Here is a 24884-nt window from a genome sequence, read left to right as displayed (position 1 = left end):
ATGTGGTGATTTTTGGTCCCAATCCGTCCCTGGCTCTTGCTTCAACTGTTGATGTGAATAATGTTCTTTATTCATTCAAATCCTTAAATAACTTCTTTACTCATGCTGTTTGTGAACTTAACACTTGCTTTTATAAATAAGCAAAGACTAAACTTTAAAGTAACAATCCATAGCATTTTATAGCACTGTAAATAAATATCAGCTTAAAATCACGCAACAGTGATTAGTTCCATTTTCTTTTCTAATAATCCGATGTCTTGTAGGTCTCTTTTTAAAAAAAAAAAAAAAAATTCATCTGCTAAACAGATGTATTTTAGATTCCCGGCAGCAGCAACATCGGTTTGTTTGGAATAAATACAAAGAGGATGAACTAAGTGCCTCTCAGAAATGCAGAGCCAAAATGAGCCCAAAACACATGTTTCAGAATACAGTTTTAGTCAGAACTTCCAGCTGAATTTCAAATACAAAAGTCTTAGAGAAAACATCTTAACAATAGTGTGTCATCTTATAAATTAAGCTTTTAGAAATATACAGTTGCATGTAAGTACCGTTTGTGGAGGTGAGTGTTTAAATGAAGTAGAAAACAATCACAGATGTACAGGTGTCGTCTGTAGAGACCATTTTATACAAGCGTAACATAAATAACAGCAAATTTACAGCATATGGTGGACTGTATTTTACATTTCTTTTTTCACCAGTACCAGGTATCCTCCTGCATATGCTACATTTTCAATTTTTATTAAAGATAAGAAAAGGAGCTTGCATTAAAAGAACTGAAGAAAAAATAACTGCATACACGGTAAACATGACAGAGGCGAACTGTACAACGCTGATGGAAATTAAATGATTGTGAACAATTTATTTGTCTCAAAATCCCACTTTTACATTTATTTTGATTGTGCCATTGTGCATAATTCAAAACCCTTTGCTTCTTTCCTTGCAGTCTGTGTTGTTGTTTTTTTTAGCAGAGCTCCCGTGTCGTGTCACTCTCAAAGCTCCAATATGTCATTTGGTTTATCTTAGCTTTGCCAGGCTGTCGAGGCTTGTTATTCTTTTGCCATTTGGTTTAACTTTAGGAATCTCTTTGCAGTGTTGGCATATTTCTGGTGTAATTTTCAACATAGAGGCTATGCTGTTAAGTGTTCTGGACAGCAATGAGAGCTTAGCATACTTCTGGCACTTGGGGGTGCCAAGTGCAAGTATGCTTCAATCTGGCTTGCGCCCGTCACATTGCTGCATCAACCAGCGCTTTTCACAAGCTTTATTTTAGCATTGCTTGCTAAAGTGGCTCAAATGGATTGAAGCTCTCACAAACTTTGTTAGCATGGCTGTTACCGATCTGGAGGAAGGCAGGTGCTTTCATAGCTTAAGAAATGAAGGAAATGCATATGTTGCAGAGTAAAAGCTTTGGTAGCACTGAATTTCTTCGAGATATACCTGGCTGGTTTTTTGCAGTTGGCTGAACAACAATGTTACTAACAATTTTGAAGAGCTTTGGCGAGTAGCCGTTCAGTCCCAACCAAAATTGTGGCCGGTCATTTGGTAAAACTTTAGATTGAAGGGTCTGTAGAAGTCTCTGAGTCTATGCAGGACCTCAGAGGAGATCTGGGGATGGGGCCTGCCCTTTGACTTCCCCAGGCAGCGCGGCCTGCTGCTCCCCTCGGGCTTCTTTAGGCAGGGGAAACCTTTGGTCTGGTTGAAGTAGAAGTGCTTGTCTGTTACCACCCGTTTGAGTCCCAGGAAGTCCTGAACCCGGCCCATCTCGCCTGCTGGGTCCGTCACAAGGCGTTCGCCACTGACAAAGAGGAGGCGTGAGAGCGGGAAGAAGCGCAGCCAGTTCTCTAGGTGCTTGGCGTAGATGCCGATACGCACGGCACTCCAAGATGTGTCAATGAGGCCTGTGGTGGCATTTCGGAAGGCCAGGCTCTGGAAGGACGGGAGCCCGGGGGATTTGGACAGAGTCTGGGTGTAATCAGAAACAGCCCGGGTCACGGGGTCACGCACCACCACGATGAGCTTGGTGTGGCGGCTCATGGAGAAGACGCGGCGAGGGGCTTCTTTGGTGATAAAGTAACTGGGCGTCTTCTCCATGGTGATCTGACCTTCCAGAGTACGAGGCATCAGGTTCCTGCATGACAGAGAAAAAGAAATTCTGCCATTAATAAAATATTCCATGAGAGAAATTAATACATTCCCTTGATTTTCTCATAATTCCATAGCATTCCTTTGATGATGCCTTACTTGCCTTGAAGGCTTTTTGATTTTGCTTTGTAATTAGTTGGCTAAATCTGTGATTAGAGGGAGATAAACATGACATTAGATACTGGCACTGATGGAGTGACCATGTCAGCACAGACTGGGAGGGAGTCTGTGAGCAGCTACTGTAGGAAAACCGCATGGCTATATTAACCTCAGGAAAGTAATTTCCTCTCATCCGCTGCCTCCTCCTAAACAGGCTGGACTCTTTCTCTGCTTTTAGTCCTTGACGCTGGGGGACCATCCCGCAGGACTGAAATAATAGCCACATTACTGTCATACCACTGGTATTTGTAGTCTTACAGCAGGGTTGTTACTTTCAATGTACTACATTTATTCACTTTAATTCCTTCTTTTCCCCTTTTGTTTAGCTAGCTACAAGCTAATCCGTATCACGAGTGTTGACGCGACAAATTGCTTGAAAAATGTAAGAAATGACCCATGACATTTTACTCATTGAAAAAGTATTTACGCTACATTGCTAATTACTAAACAAATACATAAAAATAAATAAATTACACAGCAAAAATAATTAAAGTTAGCTACATTATATGTTAGCCCTGCTCTGCCTGAAGTGCCTTTGAACAACTCCAAATCCTCAACATCCATCACATATTCTCTATTATATTTCATATCATATCAAAAAGACGGAAAAACAGCAGTTAGTAGTAGCAGTAACCAACTTAACTACACAATAGTTGATTAAGAGTAGGGTTGCAAAATTCCAGGAATTTTCAAAGTTGGAAACTTTCCATGGGAATTAATGGGAATATATGGGAATTAATGGGAATAAACTGGATATTTTGAATATTCCTTGTTATAATACTGTTAGCGAACAGCGAACTTAAATGTAGTTGTAAAAAAAACATCTTGCAGCATGATCTTGGTTAAAACAACTTGATTTAATGCAACAGGGAATGTCCTCCCTATATTCGTCAATGACATGCACACACGCAGTAATCAGCATAGTCTACTAAATACTTGCCAACATTTAGTTTTTAAAATACGGGATTTTTTTTTTCTTACTTTTTTTTTGGGGGGGAAGTAATACTTAACCCATTGCTATTAAGCTATGTGTGTTAATTGTATAGCCCACTTGATAGGCTGGAAACAATAGACAGCGCTGCTGGTTAGCTTATGCATATAACCATAACCCAAACCATAGTAAATCAAAGGCAGCATGCTAGCTACCTTCATATGTTAAGCTAAAGGTCAATGGTTTGGGCTACTACTTAGCTTACTGCAGGTCTATTTGAGGCCACACCCACTGCACAGATCATTTCTAGAATCCAACATTCTACAGCAGATTGAAGCTAATTGAAGACAGTACTGCATTCGCCTGTCTGCTTATTACAAAACAAAATGTTTATATTTATGTTTGTATAAGATGGAGTTTGTATGAATTACCCAACATTTCCAGTTAATTCTCGTAAATTCCCATTAATTCCCATAATTTCTACTAATTCCCATTAAAGTTTCCAAATTTGAATGTTTCCAAAATTCCCCAGCTTAACTTTCCGGAAAATTCCCTCCCCTTTTGCAAACCTAATTAAGAGTTTTAAGAATAACTCTGGTTTATAACAGCGAGGATCCTATCTTATTCTTTAATTTTCCTAGAATTGGTAATAAAAAGAATGTTCTCCCCAAGCTGGTCGGCCTTTTTCACAGACATTTTGACTCGTCATATAGTTGGGAAAAGCACAGTGTTACTAACAACGCAAGGATGGCTCTGTTCTATCAAGTGTCCCCCGTAAGCCATGACATTGTGACAGAGCCAGCATGACCAATGCCACGACTCTGAAACCAAAGCAGAACATGGAATTCAGCCATTATTTTATATATATATATATATATATATATATATATATATATATATATATATATATATATATATATATATATATATATATATATTTATTAATTACACCTCTGCTTTTCCTGGTGTCAAAATGTCTTCTGTGAAAAGGTTTCAGTGCTGACATATGGATGCTGAGGAACATATTGCTAAAAAAAAAAGTCAGGCAAGCAACATGAGTAGTCAGACAATCAGGCAGCTTTTAAACAAATCCCCGGCCAAACTTTGGAAGAAAAAACACTTTAAACTCTGAATAAAGTGATTTAGATGATTTGTCTGATTGTCTGACTGCTTGTTTGCCCCATCGTATTTTGTTACAGCAAAATGCCACCCTTCCAGAATTAATGTAGTGAGTACAATGTTATCATTGCTGATAGAAATGAGGACCAAATTTAGGAAAATAAGACCAAATGCAATACATACGCAACATTTTGGCTGCAGTAATTCCTACTGAATTAACAGGCAAAAGTCCAAAGGTATTCTGTAACAAACAGGTTAATTGAGTATTGTCTTATGGTAGCCATGTGTTCGCATTCAATCCTGGCTGTTGCCTTTGGCCCACAGATTGTTATTATCATCAGTGGTAGAGGTATTCTAGGCGCACTTTGGCTCTAAGAGGCCATGCTGCCCTCTTCCTTTAGATCTTTAGCCCTACTTAGATGACTCAGAGGCTGAGAAGAAGTAGTAGTACCTCTAAAAATTCAACAAACCCTGACCAAAGCCTGCGCTTGACTCAGAGTCCCTATAACGTGCCAGAGCAGACTGTATATACAACGAGGGAAATGGAAGGGAAAGGAAAACCTATTTGTCTTGTGTCCTTTATTTTATTCAAATGCTACTGTAACGCTAAAATGGAATTTAATAACCTCATTTGTAAAAAAAAAAAAAACATATCCTGCCACTTTTCCTCTCTTAAAAACAAAACACAAAATATAGCCCATTTTGTTGAGTTTAAAGAAGAGATTCAAATCTCATGCTCATTTTGTGTTATAGAAATCTAAGCAATGAGGAATGCCAGTGTTGCAACTGTGAAAGATCCCTCAGCTAATTTCCATGCTTCCCTCCTCAGCAGGCATGTGGTGACGGTTGGGTCGGAGACTAGTCTTCGTGGTTGGTCTGTACTCTAAGTGAAGGGCTTATGGGGCTCTGAGCTCTGGTGTGTGGTGATGGAGCAGACCCCATTCCTCTCTCTCTCTCTCTCTTTCATCCAACGCACACAGTCAGATCCAAGTTCTGCATGTCCCCCTGGCATGAAACTACAAGGGTAACACCAAATACACAATTTATGGTATTCAAAAAAAAAAAAAAAAAAAACTGAGCTTTGTTTAGCCTGGGCTAAACAAAAATGGAGAGAAACAAAGCAAATACCAAAGGGAGCAAAGTTTGGAAACTCAATACTGTTTCTATGGCTGATAACTCTTAACATTGGGATGTATTACAATGAGCATTTCAGGCCAATGCGTAACCTATCGCTCTGAAGCAAAGTTTCTGAGACTGTGGGTCAGAGGCTTACTTCAGGTCACCACATGACGTGAGTGGCAACATAGTTCTAAAGTGAATCTAAAGCTACATTTCTCATTTGGATCCAAGAACAGGTTTGACTTTGAGAGGGAATTCCAGCCTTGGATACTGTTACTCTCCAACACGTTCTCACTCCCAGCGCGTCAAAAAAACGACGCTTGGTCAGGTGCCTTTTGTGTCATTATTCGATGCCGTCAGGTGCCTTTGGTGACATTTTTTGCACTTGGTTGGGACTGATTTGGCGTCATTTTTCACCGTGCAGGGTAAATCCACTTGGTTAGGGTTTGAAAAAGATCGTGGATGGGGTTACAAAATGTACTGTGACAGTTTGGCTCAAGTTTAAATGATTTATCTTTTGTTTGGGGTGCCAGCCAGGTCTCTCTCCTGGCAGTAAGATACAGGTTACTGGTTGTTGTTTCTTTTTTCTTTTTAAATCAAATGTCACAAAGGATGTGCATCTTAAAAGAATGTAAAAGAAAGTCCTGTGTTGTTTGACCCATATATACTACCTGCTACCATAGTTGCTCTCAACGCTAAGTTTGCTTGCTAACATAAACTGGCTGGCAGACACCTTGCAAATAACCTCAGGCTTATCGGCCCCTAGCGTTATGGCGGTAAAATGCACCGCGATGCAAAGCAACCCCGACGCAGAACTCCGAAAGGGTCACGACGCCGTAGCTACGGTGTGGAGTTGACACAGAAGCATAAAACAGCCCTTAAGTCATCTCACAGCGCAGTGGTCGGCCCATACAGAGGCTAAAGGGTGATTTTTGCGTCTGAATCTGACGCTGTGAGCCACTGACCAAGCGTCGGTATTTCACGAGTTGGGAATGAGAACGGTTTGTACCCTCATGTGTCATCAATCTGGGAGGTTACTTTGTGGTAATTGCATGCTGGTTTGGTTCATCTGCTTCTCCTCTACCTGCCTCGTCTACCTGCGTTTCCTACATTTTAGAAACTGACTCCCAACAACCCCCGAGAGAACATGCCTAAGCAATTAAGTATTTCCAGTACAGCAAAAGGGACAGTTGCATCCTTTAATCAACATATTTTTGGCTGCGATGAACTCGGGTCCCTCAATTTAACTGTCAGTGGACTCTCAGTGCTTAGTTTATGATGAATTTCTCCCAGTATGACTCGTGTGCATCAGTGCAAAACAGTGGCTGCAGAAATAATCTCTGGTTTAAGGGGACTGGAAAAACCTCGATTGGCATCATCTGTTTTTTATCCAAAGGAATGCAAAAAAAAACACACTACAGAAGAACAATATGGGCCCAGATATGCAAGGTATTTTCAGTATTTTAGTTTTTTTCTGTGGTTGCATAATGCAGTGACATCCGAAGCCCACAACCAGATCTGAAAGCAAAAACAACTGAAGTGCCGGTGTGTTTGCGAGTGTGTTTATAGCACTAAATGGATGTTTGATTTCATCCAATCAGTCTAATGGAAGCCATGGTGTTCCATTCGAGGCCGAGTGGGGCTCCCATTGACATCATGTTTATATTTTGAACCACTAGCCTGTAATCACAGAACAGCCCGGCTACAACAGAAAGCCCAGGAGGAGGCCACACAGTGGTGGAGTAAAGGGAGGAGGGAACAGAGGGATAGAGGAAGAAGAAGAAGAGAAAAACGAAAAGAGTGGGCATGAATAAAAGGAAGGAGGTAATGAGAGGTAAGAGCACAGATGGAGAGGAGAAAAACAGCAGTAACTTAATCCTCTCATTAACCTGGAGTCGCATCTAATCTCATTTTCTCTTATGAAGATGAAAACATAGTGTTTGTTCTTTTTATCTGATAGTAGAGTGTTTAGGGAAACCTATCGACCTGATGTTTGTTTTCATCACACCTTTGCCGTTAGCATCTGGAGCAGGAATGCGGTCGGCTTTGAAAGTGCTCAGATGTGCGTTTATCTGTGCATGCAAATGTGTCCAGGCACTAACTGTGCTCTGTGTGGGTGGGCTGAGCTTTATTAGGGCCTGTTTAAAGCATGGCTGGCTAATAGGCCACTGTTTATGACTAGAATATGAGTGAGCTGTGTACTCTGACCCGCGTCAGCCTCTCAACAAAAGCAACATGTCATGTGACAAGCAGGGGCTATTTCATGTGATGTAGACAGCTTGTTTGAATAGCATTTTCCATTTCTGCCCTACAAGCCAAGTTGAGATAACTTAGGGGTCTTCACTGTTTTTTAAGCCAAAGACCCACTAACTGAGAGGGCAGATCAGGTAGATTGTATAAAATTAGGTTGCATATTAAACTTACAGTACAATAACGTGTGGGCGGCCAAAAGCCTTTATACATACCCTTTTAGTGCATAGAATACTAAGCTATTAAAATAATAATTGTTGGCATGATTTTATAAATCATAGTTTAATGTTAAACATACATGTTGCACAAGGAATCTTCAGCATTAACTGGATCTGTGGGTGGCTACCTTAGTGACTACCTTACCTATAGGCTAGTAAGCACATCATTAATGTGTTTGTTTTTTACAAAAAGATTAATTTATATTTGCTAATAATATGTTGGCTTCACGTTAAGAATTTTTTGTTTTTGAAAAAAACGTCCCAAAAATTACAATAATTTGGTGCCCCCCCTGCCGAAACTCTGAGGACCACCTAAGGTTCCTGGACCCCCTGTTGAAGATCTCTGAACTACATGGTTAAAATTGAGTTAGAATAAAATCGTTTGACATTTTTACTAGATAAAATGTTATTTTATTATTATTTATTCTATAAGTTTTTTTTTTCTCGCGAAAACACTTTACAGAATTTGCAGTAACTACAGTAAAATACAAGCCAAACCGCACTCTTGGTAAACTGCACTCTCTGCCACAGAGAGACGGCTATATCAAGTCAAAGCTAGCGAGTGGCGAGATAGCCACAGCTAGCCTTAGCTAAAGGTATAATTAGTTTATTTGCCTACCACTAGCTGTTATCTGTAATTGAAGAATATCAACCTTGATGAACTGCCATCTTGATACATGTGCAGTTGCTAAACTCAATCACAACTGAGAGAAAAAACAGCTTAAGTTGAACTAGTCCTGCTAAGGAGTAACTAGCCTAGCATAGCAGAGTATTAGTAACTGCTGGCTCACCTTCTGGCTTCAAACGAAATCCACACAATTTTATCTTGTTAAAGGGGCATTCCATCAGTTCTAGGGAGTACTACTCAGCCTTCTGGAGGAGCTTATTAAAGTTTGAAAATATAATGGTGGTGTGATGTCATCAGGGTTAACTCGGCTTCAGCTTGGAGACTACACATTTTTAAAGAAAAGAAAGCCTGCAATACGAACCAAGGGGCATGGGGCAAGAGGTGTGTGGAAGTCAAGGAAGTTGTATGAAACATGTTATTGAGTTGCATGATGGGAAATGTAGGATGACAGCATTTTTGGAGTTTGATCTATACTAGAGAATAAACCTCAGCTGCATAGAATTTGACATTACTTCTTAAAATTTGTCTCTTGCACAGTTCCCAACTATGCAGTGCAATACTAAACAGCTGAAATAAAAAAATTAAATATAAATCTTTTGTTACAAATGGAAGACTGACAGATTAAAAACGGACTACTGTATTATATTTTTTTTACTGTTACTATAATTGCCACTGTTAATCATGTCATTCCATTATACCCACTGCTATAATAATTATGAGTCATATTTAGTTAGCTCTCTCTCTCTCCCTCTCTCTCAGATGGCCGCCCACCAAGAGGCAGGTTCTGCCGGAGGTTTTCCGCCTGTTAAAAGGAAGTTTTTTCAAATTGAATTGAATATAGGCCTGCTGTACATTTGATCACTATGAAACATCAAACTTGCATTGGATTTTTTAGATGTTATGTATGGACTATGACAAAATATGTATATCTAAAAGGGCATAAAGCAAAGGCATTACAAAGTTTTGCATTACAACATCTGTTTTGCAGCCTGAAAAAATCCACAATTCACTTCACTGATTCTGTAGTTATTGCTCTATGGCTTTGCAGGGCATAAAAGGGTTCACCCACTATAGTGCTTCTCAAATGTGAGTGTGTGTGATCATTTTAAAGTAAAAAGGGCACCTGCAGGTACGAAAACACGGTGGCTATTATCGCTTCTCTAGTGGGAAACACACACACACACACACACACACACACACAGCTTCCACAGGATGGTTCCACATCTGGGAGTAATGAAGTCCTCAGTTTGAGTGTGTGTGTGTGTGTGTGGCGGAGATGAGGGAAGTGTTTCTGAGTTAGGAAGTTTCCCTCTGGTGCCGGGGGTTCGGAGCTCCGAAATCTGTGATCCATACCGGCTCTGCTGGGCCGAGGCCAGACCCCCGGACCCTCCTAATCCCCACCAGCCTGCACTGCGCCGAAATGGACTCCTCCACCCTGACGGTCAGAGGCAAATGGTTGTGATTCAGAGGGCGAGACCACCAGGGATCACAGGGGATCATGTAATGCAACATGTCATCATGTGCAGATTTCTCTCCCGTACATGCGATGTTACCCCTTTCTTTTCCTTCCTCTATCCCTCCATTTCTCCTTCCCTCACCTCAGTTTTTTTTCTCCACTTTTCTACATCTCCCTCTTACAACTTCAAAGCTTCCACTTGGCCTCTACTGTATCCTTCAAAGTAAGATTGTTATGAACACATTTGACACGTCTGAAAGAATTTTGCTGTAAGACACATCGACATCGTCAACCACTACAGAGGGACACATAAGACAAATACATTCTGCCTGTATGTGTTCAAAGATGTGTAAAAGCTGCTGCGTGGAGGGAGAGGTTTGTCATTACTGACGACAAATACAGGGCTGAGGAGCTTCTGTGGGCTGATTAGAAGTCTCCTGGGACTGTAAGCAACTCAATAAAAGAGGAGGTAAAGTACAGTACTTCTCTTTGTGTCTGTTGGAGTTGGGCCATTACATTAGGTGGATGATGTTTCTGGCCAAAATTTAGCTTTTTGATAAATGTATCCATTGCTATGTAAAAATAGAGGAAAACGTCTTTCTTGGACATTTCTTATTTTTTCAGGTATTCTGGCTATCAGGCTGCCAAATGAGATTTTAAGGTTAAAGTAATTAATGATAAGTAATTGCATCTGGTTTTCATTGCAGAGTTTTTGTAACTACCTACAGTTTCATAGGCTTTTCTTGTAAAGAAGAACATTTAAATGAAAATGGTCTAAACTTGAAAGTTTTAGGAATGAAGAGTCAACTTTTTACAAGGTTTCTGCAGTGTTAACACAATTACATTTAAGACTTTTAAAACCTTTTAAATACCACATAGAATGCAATTTCATACCATTTTAAGGCCAAAGAATAACAGAAAGCCAGTCATGACAATAAGGCCTACATTCATGTATTAAGTATATTAACTGATGGACATATATGTCACATCTGTGTTAGTACTTACCAGTGCTGTATAACAATAATTCCTAGTATCATTAAACAATTCACGTGACCTGGACCCAGATAAGCAGCAGAAAATTGATGGATTGATCAAAAATAATGTTACTGTCTATAGCAGGCTTACATGGCCTTATTTGAGGGAACTGACGTATGGTTTTTAAGACTTTTCAAGACCTGCAGATACCCTGTTCTACACTGAATATTGGCACAGGATATCATCCAACAGCCCGTTACATAATATCTGTATTACATAAACCCATATTGCCCACAGCTCATGTTACTGTATCTCGCTTCAGCGTGTGTGTGGCGGACCATTATAAACTCCGAAGGTTACCGTCTGGCTGACGCACCAGGGTGGTGAGGAGTATTTTTACTAGAGGAGGTTTGCATCACTGGGGTAGGTCGGTAGGAAAGAGATGAAGAATGTGTCTGGCTGAGGGGAAAAATAGAGGCGTAACGGTTAATAGAGACATCACAGGGCCTGAGAGCCGTTAGTGAGTGAGAAGTGGTCAGTCAGAGTTTCCTCTGAGAAACCAGGACAGCCCTAATGACAGCGCGAGAGCTATGTGTCTGTGTGTTAGTGTGTGTGCTTTTGTGTGTGAATTTTAACAAAAACAAAAGCTAATTTTCGCCATTTGAACCTTCAGTACAGCTCGCAATTGTTCGAACAATCTCTTAATTGCTGACTGATGTAACACAATAATGATTTGTCTTAAAGCTTTAGTGCATAGCATTCAAGCCATTGCCAAATGAGTTGATACAAAGCTAATTAAGCCTATCAGCTCCACACTCACAAACTCTCTCTGTATTTCTCAGTATGGCTATGTTTAAGAAGTGATGTCGTCTGGCGACTTTGGTGCGCAGCAGCTCGAGTGAAGATAATTACCTAGTCCATCATGGTTTTTTAATCCTCCGTGTCCTCCATAAACTACTAGCAACTGCATGGAGGAGGGGTGGGGGTGGAGCGTGACAACAGAAGGCTTGTATCATGTGGACGCGCCGACAGTGTTGTTGTCATTACTTAGAATTCCTCATTTAAAGGACATGTTTGACATGTTGGCAAATACGCTTATTTGCTTTCTTGGTGAGAGTTAGATGAGAAGATTGATACAAATCTCATGTCTGTAAGCGAAATATGTAGCTTAAGCCAGCAGGCGCTTAGCTTAGCTAAGCACAAATACTGAAAACAGGGGAAACAGCTAGCCTGGCTGTGTCCAAAGCTGACACGTTATATTTGTTTGTTTAATACAAAAAGTAAAAACAGCAATTTTCCGTACATAACCTGCTACAGCTAGCTACAGTCGTTATGCTATGCTACGATAACTAGCTGATATTTACCATACAGACATACAGTGATATCAATCCTCTCATCTAACTCTTGGCAAGAAAGATAATATTATTTATCATCCAAATATAAATTATGATTAGGTGTCTAGGTGTCTGATAAGTTATCTCTGGGAAGAGCAAACATATCACTGCAATGATTATGAGCACCAAACATATTACCAGGGTACTTTATACTTTAAAATGACCACAGTAGGAAAAGAAGATAAAATGAAGAACAGGAAGAGGGGATGCAGTGATTGTATCTTTCTGATAGCGTAACAACCTGTAATGACGGAATATGGAGTAAACCTGTAATGTGTGCAACATAGTATAGTACACAGTGTATATGCCATATGAGCGAGTGCAAGTGTGTGTACAGTATGTGTGTGCGCGCACTGGTTGCTCCCCCCCCCCCCCGGTCCTTACTTATCAAATGGGAAAATCTGCAGTCGTGTTCCTGCCAGGCCCATAGTGGCCTACTTGTGTGGCTTTATCTCCGAGAGCTGCCAGGGGTCCCAGGGGCCCCACCCTGCCTTCATCCGATCTACTGAATACAGGATGGAGGGAGGGATAGATCGGGTAGATCCTGACCCTAGTGATGTCACAACGTCCTTCCCACAGTTACATAATTGGGCTGTTAGTAAGATGAATGTATGTGGACATTTCAATTTAAAAATGAATCAGGAAGAGGTCTTTTGAGATACAAATATTTAAATGTACCCTGAAATCAACACATTAAAGCTGAAGCAATTAGTCAGTTACTCAATAGTTGATTGACAGAAAATTGATTGGGAATTATTTTCATAATCGACTCATTGTTTAATTCATTTTAAGCAACTTGCTTAATGTCAACTTGGGTTCTTGGAACATGTAATGTCCATTTCTTTTACATTTTGTGGACCAAATAATTGATCAATTATTTGAGAAAATGTCACATTTGTTGCAGCCAGAGCACATGTTCATGTATTAAACATATTAAGAATTTTACTTAAACATTAATAGCAGCTAGGCTATGACAGTATACTGATTGTACCTCACTGGTTTTTTTCTTCTTAGATTTAAATACTTTAGTTATGAGGAATATGGAATAACATGTAATACATACATGACAAGTGGGAATATTCTGAAATATACACATATTACGTTCGTTGCTATATTTGGAGGAACTCACCATATTTTGTAATACACACAGATACATTGTCACCTTTCAATATGATATTAATAGATAGTTTGATGGATAGATAGATTGATTGATTTTGCAGATTAAACATGAGTCAACATGTACATACTTTAATGTTTACTGTCCTCTCTGAGTTTGCACAGAAAACAACCAGCTCTTCACCAATTAAAAAATGTTTCTAAATGAGTACACACACCTCAGAAACACTGTAATCGACTCAATATGGACTTTTGCACGTCTGGCAACTACTCAGGTCCCGACCAATAAGAACACTCGATACTGTCCGATGCTGAAAACCAACTTCCGAGCAGTTTCAGCCTGCCACTCCTCCGTTATTTCTCAGCTCATTGTTAGCAGTGTCTTAAGCTAAAAACGGAAATAACTGCTGGCAGAGGCACAGCTTTTACAACTGGAAACAGTCCATTCAGCGGTCTGCTATTAGTGCCATCTATCACACTCATCAGAGTGGACTCAGCAGGCCTTGGCTACGTTTACACACATCAAACATACAGGACACAGTTGAGTTTGGATGGACATGAAGCGGGAGCTGGTGTCGGTTTCCAGTTTTCCTCCCATCACCGCATCTTGTTTGATGTGTTGCTTGTCCTAGAATTCAGCTCCAGCTCTCGGTGCCAGAGTTTCAGGCATAATTAATCTCATTTCCTCTCGAAGCCAGCACAGGCATCACTGATAATTAACCAGTTCAAGTTGGTTGAGTCAAACCGATGGGAGTTTTCTAGGAAGGTTTTATAACAAACAAAGAAAGGTGTGTTTTTTCTGTCAGATTCTCAGGATGGCTGCAGGTTCTCACGACCCCCCAGCCACCCAGCCAGCCAGTCAGACATTAAACAGAGATAGACACCAGTGAGAGGTCCATGGCCACACACACACACACACACACACACACACACACGCACACTAATTACGTGCCTCTCCAGACAGACCAGATCAAAACCAACCAGCAGTAAGTATGAATGTAACCGTCTGTTATCTATCTCTTTACAGTCATTTCAAAGTAATTGACGTAAATGGAGAAAGTGAGTTTGATATTGTATAAAAGGTGCTCTAAGCGATGTTGGGTGACGTTACTTCTTGTTGACGTTTGAAGTATTTTCAAACAAAACGGAGGCAAGCTTGCTCCTCCCTCCTCCTCATCCCGTCCCCCTTCCCTCCCTTCCGTGCTTCCGCGCACTAACCCCCCCAACCCCCACCCCCAAATCTTTCTTGTCGGTTATTGGCTGGAACACTGGAACACTGTTTGTTATGTTTCGTGGTGCAGGTTGGCACAATTTGTTTTTGTTCCCGTTTGTGGAGCCTGGGCTGTCTACAGAGACCGCGTTTTTTTTTTTTTTTTTACAGTGTGTTCAGGGAACAGGCAGCTCGCGGATAGTGAGGAGATCTTTGCTGTATGTGACAAAAAATGTTGTAGCCTAAAACACGCGTGACATCACTTAGAGCACCTTTAAGATCCTTTCTTCAATGCAAAACAGTTTGATAAATAGAGCCAGAAGACAGCAGAATTACTGTAAAGTGTGATTCAATTTATTTTAATTTGCTGGTCTACCGCCGCCTGGATCGGTTAGTTAGTTAGTGATATTGTGTGACTTGGTAATCCGTACTAACCCTTTACAGTAAAACACCAAAGTCACACAATAACGTCTACTGTAGGTAATACAGACTTATGGAAGTACCTGATACTACCCCATTTAAAGAAATCTGAACTATCCCTTTAGTGGCCAGTATGATTACAGTGACCGATAACTCTTACATGAACATGTGAGTATTATTTTAAGACAGACTTAAAAGAAATTTACCCTTGTGTTGTTCAATCAGGACCAGGGGTATACTGCTATTTGTTTAAGTTCCGGAACGCAACTATGACGCGTATGAATACATGCACGCGCATGGTTAAATTGTGGCTTGTTTGGAAGGTTATGTAACTACTGTTCCTACGGTGGCATACAGTATTTACATACATTAGTCAACTATAACTATAAAATGAAAGGATGTGTTGCTGCCTTGTCATCTTTACTAGTTAACAGTTACAGTAATAGCTATAGACTGAAAAATAGCCACCGGTAACTTTTAAGGTGGAATGTTTTCTTGCGTTGTTACACAATGCATGAGCAGACGTCATGACTCGACCAACACACCTTAAAAGTCAATATGACAACTTTGTTCATTCCATTTGTTTTTATCGTCCCTCTTGCATGACATACACTTTTAGTGATGATTGGATCATAAGTGCTTAGATCATTATGCGATCGGAGAATATTCTATTTCGTCACTTCACAGAAAAAAAAAAAAGGTAGCAGAGCGTTGTTCTGGTGCTCTCCGGCAGCACTACGACCCTCATCAGGACATCATGTTTTATTATCCGATCATCAGTATCAGCAAGTATTCATTTGAAAAAGTAGTAACTATAGTATAGGAGTCAAATAAATGTATTGGAGTACGAAGTTAAAGTGACAAAAATGGTACTAGTAACTGTACAACACTTTAGTCTGTTACTGTCGTGTAACGTTTTTTCCCCATTTTCTATTCCTCTTTCACCTCGTCTTCTTATGAGTATGTACTTACTTACTTTACTTACTACCAATTTCTTTCTAATCTTTACTCATCTTTACTCATTTCCTGTACGCACACTAATCCAAAACAAAAGGCTGATGACCCAAAGAAAAGAGAAAGAAAAAGAGAAGAAAAAAAAGAAGAGGTTTAGAGGAAACGAAAGCAAACGACATAGACAAGACAAGATGGAGGAAGTAGACAGAAGATCATTTTGTTGTGGTCCATTTAACATTGGCGGCTCGTCAGTCATGCTGATCTCTGTCTGTGTCACATAGAAAAGGCAGGCTTTGATGAGTTTGTGGCTCAAGCAAAAGTATGTAACAGCAGTTCTTGAGTCTTCTTTAAATGCCTCTCAGCCTGACCGTCTGGAATTAAAACCCAGACGGCTGAAATTGAAACCAGCCACAGTGATGGGCGCAATGGGCGCAACACAAACCGTCCCTGCGCTCTCTAACTGATTGAAGTGTGGTGAGGTTTAGAGTTACACCAGTGGTCCTCTCACCGTGCATCTGATTGCATTATTTCTGATTGGACGAAACGCCGCGTGCTGGGAGTTGAAAGGTCAACCAATGACGAGCTGTCAAAATATTGATGACCGAGTTGGATCGGACCTTTTTTTTTTTCCATATCTGTCTCACACCAATTTATCAAGTCATGTTTGATTTCATCCTTATAGTTTTCCAACCTCATTTACATATTTATTCTGGCAAAAAAAAAAAATCCCTTTACATGTAAAGAGCAGCATGTGTCATGTCATGTTTATTGGCTCTGACAGACATGCCGTATAGTGCTGCTCATGTTCATGCATATGTATAACCGACTAGTTTTCCCTTCCTGCGCTGATGCGGCTTCAAATACTCGCAAAGCATTCAACCCTGTCTTTGGCACAAAGCCTTCTTTCTTCCAGCAAGATCTGTACATTTCCCATTTTTCCAAATTCTTGTCTGGAAGCCTCTCTTCTTCTCCAAAACACCCTTTGTCTGGCTGAAAAACTCTGCAACATGCAGCTATCAATAATGCAAGCACAGAGGAATTCAACTGGAGAATCCCCTGTGATTGGTAGACATGTCTGACAGGAAATAAACCTGGACATTCCTGTGTAGGTAGCTGAATCATACAACGTGCTTCCTGAGAGAGAGGAGACTATGAGGCATAGAAAGGAGTCAATGAGGAAAGAGATTTAAAAGACGAGAGAGAAAAAAAAACATTGACTCTGTAGCTAACAGGAGCGAAGACACGTCTAGCGGCTTTGCGTTACACACTTTGGAGTGACCTGAACAAGCCAATGAATCCAGCCCCAGCAACACTCACACTGTGGGGTATAAATGTCAGCTGTGGAAGGGAGTAACAGCTCCTTGTCAACAAGATTGAATATTCAGAAGTGAATTCATCTCTGCTGCAAGACCGTGATAAAGGCAGAGAGAGAGAGAGATCAATAGAAAGAACCTATTTTGGGTGATCGATATCGGGAAATGACATTTATATCTCCTGGATATTTATAGTGTCAAGAAAAGGCGAAGCGACGCCGAGAGGAACGGGGGCAGTGGACGGACTTTCAGGTAGAGCTGGAGCAGTGTGAATGACTCCGACCTGACACACACACACACACACACACGCACACGCACACATGCTCACACTCACTCACTTTGCACACCATGGCTGTCTAAACCCTCATTCTCCACCACCAAACCACACAATCGTTTCCAGTAGATGGCAAAGCCAAGGCTTTTCCACATATAAGCATTTTTTCGAAAAACAATTTGCCAAATGCTTCCTTTAAGGATGTCCATGTGTTTTACTTGGTTACCAGCTAAGGACAGGGGCCAATGATCGCTCTCCCTCTCTCTCTCTCCAAGCTCAAAGACACAGACAGCACTTTGAGATGAAGAGCTCTGTCAGAGAATAAATGTTTAAGTGATACTTTCCAGCCCGGTTTCAGATGATATTGTTGGCTTCACATACAGCGATTCTGTTTCAAATTGATATATGTGAATCACTGGGTACTTAACATGTGATTACACAAAATAAATAATATTTTTATAACTGTGATATCTGGAAGTACGGGATAGGCAGTAGGGCAGAAGGGGAAGGAAGAAAGGACAGTTGGAAGGCACAGGGAAGTCTACTGTGCCGACTGATTATTCATTAGCCACAACAAATGGGGAGCCAATGTTGAGATATGTCAATCAATACCTAACAGAATATCAAACTACAGTGAATTAATACTATTTTTAGAACTATGTGTGATGGGTTAGGTCATGTGATGCTAAAGGCAGGGAAAGGAGAATGTATCATTACTTAAGCTAACTACTTCAATCAATCCATTTAATTATTTGTCACTTGAAATCATTTAAAAATACAAATTCAGTAAAATGCGATCTGTGACTACTTTGTTATGGTTTTTTGGACCATCGTTGTCATGGTTAAAGTAATAACTACAGGGTTAAGTTTAGAGAGTGGTTGTGGTCATGTTTAAAAAGAAACCAAAGTTGACTGTCGGAAGGAATCGGGAAACGAACAGAGGTCTCTCATGGAGACGTCAGGCATTCCGTGGAGCCATCGATCCACCCCGCCTACATCCCTCTGTCGACTTTATCCTCAGGGTCTAGAGTCACAATACCTACAGCCGCTGGAGGGCTCCGGCAATGAAATGGCCGAGGTTACGTCTGACTCTATATCCACGACGTTCCACTTCCGGGATTGCTCCGGTGCTGCTGGAAATTCTGCCGGATCACGCTCTTTTCGCCCGGATGTCCGCTACCTTACTGCTTTCTTTGTGTTGGAATTTTAAACTCCGGTGGATTTATGAGGACTACGGTTAACTGCTCCTCAGATCTCTGCAGGGTAAATCCAGACAGCTAGCTAGACTATCTGTCCAATCTGAGTTTTCTGTTGCTAAAACAACTTTTGAACGTACACATGAAATCCACCAAAACAAGTTCCTTCCCGAGGCTATTTTGCAGCGGCACCGTGGCTCTGTCCGGCGCTTAGTGCCGCCCAAGACGATTGTGATTGGTTTAAAGACATGCCAATAAACCAGAGCACGTTTCTCTCCAATCACGCAATGCTGTGTGGACTAGCACAGACCCTCCTAACAACAGACCCTCCTCCACAGAGCTGTGGAGGAGGGTCTGGCAAAGCGAGATTACATCTGACTCAATACGTAGCTATAGTTTCTAAAATCAAATCGTACAATAGTTTCTGTTTTTGTTTTTTTCAAATAAGTTGAGCCCGCTCCACAATCTTTCCACGTAGCCCCTGGACTATATGTTACTTGTACATGCTTTGAACAATTCCAACTGTCTCATATTAAAATAAAAAAGTCCCAGTGACTCTTGTTGATTGTCTGTAAGCCAGAGAACTAGACAGCCCCTGGGTACAATAAGCTTCCCCTATAGCACTAAAGGAATAGTGAAGAGCTCATCCTAGCCCAGTGCTATACGAGATGAGGATGTGGCTGGGTGGGGGTCTTGAATAATACTTCATAAGGCCTTGTTTAACTGCGATTAAGGGCCTAATCCCTCTCAGCCACTCTGCATGTCCCTGAGCTGTCCATATTAATGGCTGACCTGTCATTACACCGGTCCAATTCACACAGTGTTGACAAGAGCTGTCGGCGGATTAGGACAGAGCAAAAACACACGTTTCATTAAGCCTTCAGAAGAGAAAAGGAGAAGAAGAGAAAAAAGAGAGGTGAATAAATCATGTCTGTGCCAAGAGAGTATAAGGTAAGGTCAGTTTAACATCAACACAAAGCCGTAAAACGAACACGTAAAGGTTGCTCGTCTTCTCACCTTTCACTTCTGCTTTGTCACCTTTCAGATAACTAACTACAGATCCTAAAGAGTGTTGCTTCAGCTGAAAATGCATGTCGTTGTTTGGGTATTACCGTCACACACACACACACACACAAAAAGATTATATTTTATCACCGAAGATCATACGTTATGCGTTTTAAAGTTTCTGTTTGCAGTTGGTCCCCTATACCTTTAAAAAGTGCTCGTATAGCATTGTGAAAAGCAAAGCCATTAAACCCGATGGAGAGAGTGGCAATGCAGGCCTTTGTGGTGAGCACCACAGTGATTTTCCGACAGGCCAAAATTGAACTAAATTGAACTTTGACCCATGCTGACCGCAACATGCGTCCAATGGGATTGTGGTATTACTGTAAAAGGATTGGGGAGTTATGACGGCAATACTTTTTACTGAAGACAGTGGAATCTCTGAATTCACAGCGTTCTGTAAATCTACTGTCCGACTTGAGTTTAAATCTGAAGCCGGGCGGAAACTATTAGAGAGGATAGGGATCCAAGGTTCGAACATTTATTTTGAGATCGTTTAATATTATGATGTAGTCCATGGTACCCTATAGTTACTGCTTTGTAGGATTATTTCCTGTCGGTTATGTCAGGAGAGACATAAAGGACAACTAAAGTCTCACAGTTCTAGTCTCTTGAACCCTTAAGTTTCCCTAAACATCCCCTTACATCTGCTAAGAATAAGAATAGGACAGCAATGTTATAATAAAAGGGCACATTAAGTAAAAAAATAATTAAAGAGTTCTCCTTCAAGACAAATCATGCTTGTTTGGGGTAAGGTATGCACATTCAGGAACACACTTTTTATAGCTTCATGTTTATATTAAATGTTGAAATTAGAGATGGTTTGTGCATCATTTTATGAGTTATTAAGTTATAAAGATCCAAAACAGTCCATTAGAGCTGAAAAAAAATAAGTCAATTAATTGATTAGTTGATCCACAGAAGACTTGATTATTGATAAATCATTTCAGTTATTTTACCAGCCAAAATACCAAACATACTCTAATTTCGGTTTCTCCAATGTGAAGATGTTCTGCTTTTATGATAGTAAACTGGATATATTTGGGTTATGGACTGATGGTGGGATAAAGAAAATAATTTTGAAGCTGTCATCTTGCATTCTGGGAAATGATGATGTCCATTTTTTAAACACAATTTTCTGACATTTTTTTAGACAACAGTTTAAACAAAATGAGTGTTTCTTCAACGCTTCATCCTGTATTTTTGCATTTTCGCCTCTATGAAAATGAATTGCAAACGGCTGTCTTACAGATGTTACAACTACTTGGATAAAATGTATATGTCTGTGTTAAGAATATTCCAGGGGATACAGTTTTAGTAATTCATCAACTCAAAGTTAAAAACTGCATCGAACTACTGCCCACATCACTCACTAACTGTCATCGCACATGCAATGGAAATGTTGATATAGCTTGCATGCAAGCAGAAAAACCACAGCCTCCTACTCCTCCTGAAAAAAAACATACTGAGTAATAAGAACTAACACACACACACACACACACACACACACACACACACACACACACTTTGATCTCTGGTGTCACTTAGTGCTGTTCCACCTGAGCCTCACAGAGAACCGATTATTACCCGGCTCTATTGATCTCTGCTTCTTCTCTCACCCGACATTTTACTGCCACACCTCCGTGTTCTCCTCTCTCGTCTACTCGTCACTTTATCAAACCGTCATTTACTCCACCAGATCTTTTTGACTCATCCTTCCTCTGTAATAACCCCCCCTTTCTCTCCCATCTCGGTGCTATCAGATATCAGGAAGTCATGTCCACCCAAGACATGAAGATTCTTCTAACAATAGCTACTAAACTCAGAGACTCGTGTCTCTCTGCGTGCTGCTAACCCCGCGAAAAAAAAGAAGAAGTCATGTGTCTGGGTTTCATTGGAAAAAATTCAAATGGAGGCTATTTGTGACAAGAGAAATATCGCGGTCAGCCTTCAAAAGCCCATTTCGGCTGATCCTCAAACAAACACCTGACTGCGGGGTCATCCACACTACCACCATCCACAACAACCCATCCTCCCTCTGTGATCAGGCCAGCGGCCAGGCCCTCAGGGGACCAACATGGGACACTTAGGGAAGCAGCATGTCAGCTCAATAAACAGCAATTTATTGGCAGGGGACTGAATACGCTGCCATCCTTGGTAGCTATCAGCAGAGCCTCTTATTGGTGCTGAGGGATATTAATGAAGAGAGGAGAGGGACTGATCACAGCACGCATGAGATGATGTGTTGGCCTGCGCAAAAACATGCTTCATGTGGACTGATACTGTAAGTGGGGAGTGCATTTGAAATGTTGCTGTTTTTGTTACATCATGCTCAGTCACTATGGCCTACGTCATTCATTATTGACTGTTAAAAGGGAACTAGAAAATACATAATGATTATGATCTGACGACAGCACATGAAAATGCCACCTTTTTTTTCCCCCACTGTGGCCCCAGATTAGTTAAAAAAAAAAAAAGTATGACAAAAAGTCATTTATACATATGGCACTTAAAAAGTGTAAAAACTGCCCACTTCTCAATTTGTAATCCTTAAATACTGTATCATTTATTTCTACATTTTTAAGTCTGAAGATCAAACGGATTCCAAAGAAACTAAATGAGATGGAGCTTTGTGTACATCTGCCTGATCACACACCTCAGCATCCACCCTATCAGATGGGATCTATGAAAAACATGTATACAGTGACTCAGTATTGAAGATAAAAGATATGTCATGCACGTTTTGCAGTACAGAGCGAAATTCATAATCAAAAAGGAGAACAACAGGGGACTTTTTTTGGGCACTTGTAGTGGGGGCCGTCTTCTACTTGCCCTGCGTGACCTGGTTTTACTACTGCACATTAACACTACTGGGCCTATAATACAATGTATAACCCAACACATTAATACCATCATTAGATTTTCTGAGTTAATTCATCTTAAATCAATGCCTTAGCTTAATGAATGTAAGATACAAAGGCTTTGTACATGTTTATACGCATCTTGAGGAAGAAAATAAGAAAAGTCTGGAGCTTCTGGAAAGGGACAGTAAGCAGATGCATCTAATCACGCGTCCATGACTTCTGCCCTGAACTTTGACCCTTCCAGTTCATTGCTATTTCAGTCACTTCCCCGTTTGCGGAAAGCAGGAAAACTCGTGATTTTAATTAAATGTAAGCCTATTATTATTCTATTCAATGACTTGTTGTATCATTAAGTTTAAAAAAAAAAAGAAAAAAAAAGAAACTGCTTACCTGTACCAGTCCAGTCCCTTCTCGTAGAAGCGGTCAAAAAAGTGCGGCTCGGAGCCGACGGCTCTCACGTCCGGATGGATGCGCAGGAACTCCAGCAGAGCCCGGGTGCCACCTTTCTTCACCCCGATGATGATGGCCTGAGGGAACTTTTTGCTGCCGAAATTATTCGCTATAGAGATGTTGTTAGATGGAGCGTCGCTGTTCGACAGGTCCGACAGTTGTTCCCGGACAACCTGAGACGCGTTATACGCGCCGAGCTGCTGCTGCTGCGGCGGCGACGACGCTTCGTGTCCATCGTTTAAGAGGATTTTGTTTTGAAAATGACTTTGTTGGTCATATACTGGCCTGGGCAATGAGTCACAGTATCCGTTGAGGCAGTAAAAGAGGTAAGTGAAGAGAAGGATCATGGTAAAGAAGACGGACAGCTTGGACTGCACCCTCAGGTGTCCAAAGTTGAACGCAGCTCTCCATTTACTACATCCCATGAGTCGCAATCCTGAGCACGGGGACACAACGCAGGAAACATGCCACATCAAAGGACTGCATACTTTAAAAGTCACTCAAAACTGAGAAGGCTTTTTAAATAATCACCGCGCTCGTGCCACAACAGCAAGTGGCGCAAAACTTGGCCCCCGCGCGTCAAAAAGCTCCACATGTTCCTCGGCTTATCGCACTCGCCCTTTGGCTCTCTCTCTCTCTCTCTCTCTCTCTCTCTCTCTCTCTCTCTCTCTCTCTCTCTCGTCAACTCCTCATCAACACACAACTTGTAGATGTTTAAATAACTTGAGCCAAGTCCCAGCGATGTTTTAGTTGAAAGGTGTCTGTGAATAACTACAGTAACGTCCCGCAGCGCTCCGTGCCTTCTGTGCGCTCCCGTGCGGCTCCCTGGCAGCAGCAGCAGCAGCAGCAGCAGCAGCAGCGGCTCTATAGGAAACCCTCAACAACCCTTTCCCGTCTCACTGCCAAATCCACGCCCTGTTTATCAAACACACGCCCCTTTCATCCTCAGCCCGGGCCACACTAAAATAACACCGACGAATAATTGACAATGCACCCTCTCCAAGCTGTCAGAGAGGGAGAAACCCTCATGTCAAATTGTTGTTATTTTAGAGAAATACAGTCATTAGTTTAATTGTATTCAATGCATTGGAAGAGGAGGGGAACGTGATGAAGAGGGGATATTAGTTTCTGATTGCAGACCGAGGATGCAATTTCCCCTCATTTCCCCCTTTAAATCACCACTTCTGCTGCCTTACTAGTCTGCATGAGCTCCAGGTTGTGACTGTCTTTGCCCAAATTGTTTGGCTGTAGATGGGGCTGGTAGTGGCCACCTGCTGTCTGCTAGCCCTCCTGACCACACACCCCAATGGAGCCAGCTATAACACACACACATTTAACCTTTACACTCCTGCTCAACATGGACAGACAGGTGTCATTAGCTTTCTCTAATTCCTTTCTCCCTCTCTGTGTGTGTGTGTGTGTGTGTGTGTGTGTGTGTGTGTGTGTGTGTGTGTGTGTGTGTGTGTGTGTGTGTGAGACCACAGTTCTAACAACCCCGGCTCCATGGTTATAAACATGCAGTAATCCAGACCACCCTCATTTTCTCTCATCACTTTTTTTGTTATATATATATATATTGTTCAATCATTAAGACAAAAAAAGAAATAAATAATAATAAATTTTTTTAAAAC

The 24884-nt window shown here is 41.1% G+C and overlaps 1 protein-coding gene across 1 annotated transcript; it reads right to left on the bottom strand.

Annotated features, from left to right (window-relative positions):
* Positions 1-596: 596 nt before the first annotated feature.
* Positions 597-24124, bottom strand: LOC144536472 (heparan sulfate glucosamine 3-O-sulfotransferase 6). Its single transcript, XM_078279629.1, has 2 exons — positions 23194-24124; positions 597-2128 (listed from the first exon to the last, which is right to left on the bottom strand). Exons 1-2 carry the CDS (start codon positions 23724-23726, stop codon positions 1510-1512), a joined length of 1152 nt encoding a protein of 383 aa, XP_078135755.1. The 5' UTR covers positions 23727-24124; the 3' UTR covers positions 597-1509.
* Positions 24125-24884: the final 760 nt, after the last annotated feature.

This window comes from Sander vitreus, chromosome 21, assembly GCF_031162955.1.
Source record: "Sander vitreus isolate 19-12246 chromosome 21, sanVit1, whole genome shotgun sequence".
Classification (NCBI taxonomy): domain Eukaryota; kingdom Metazoa; phylum Chordata; class Actinopteri; order Perciformes; family Percidae; genus Sander; species Sander vitreus.
Note: the sequence above shows the minus strand (reverse complement) of the source record. Positions and strands in the feature narration are given on the sequence as shown.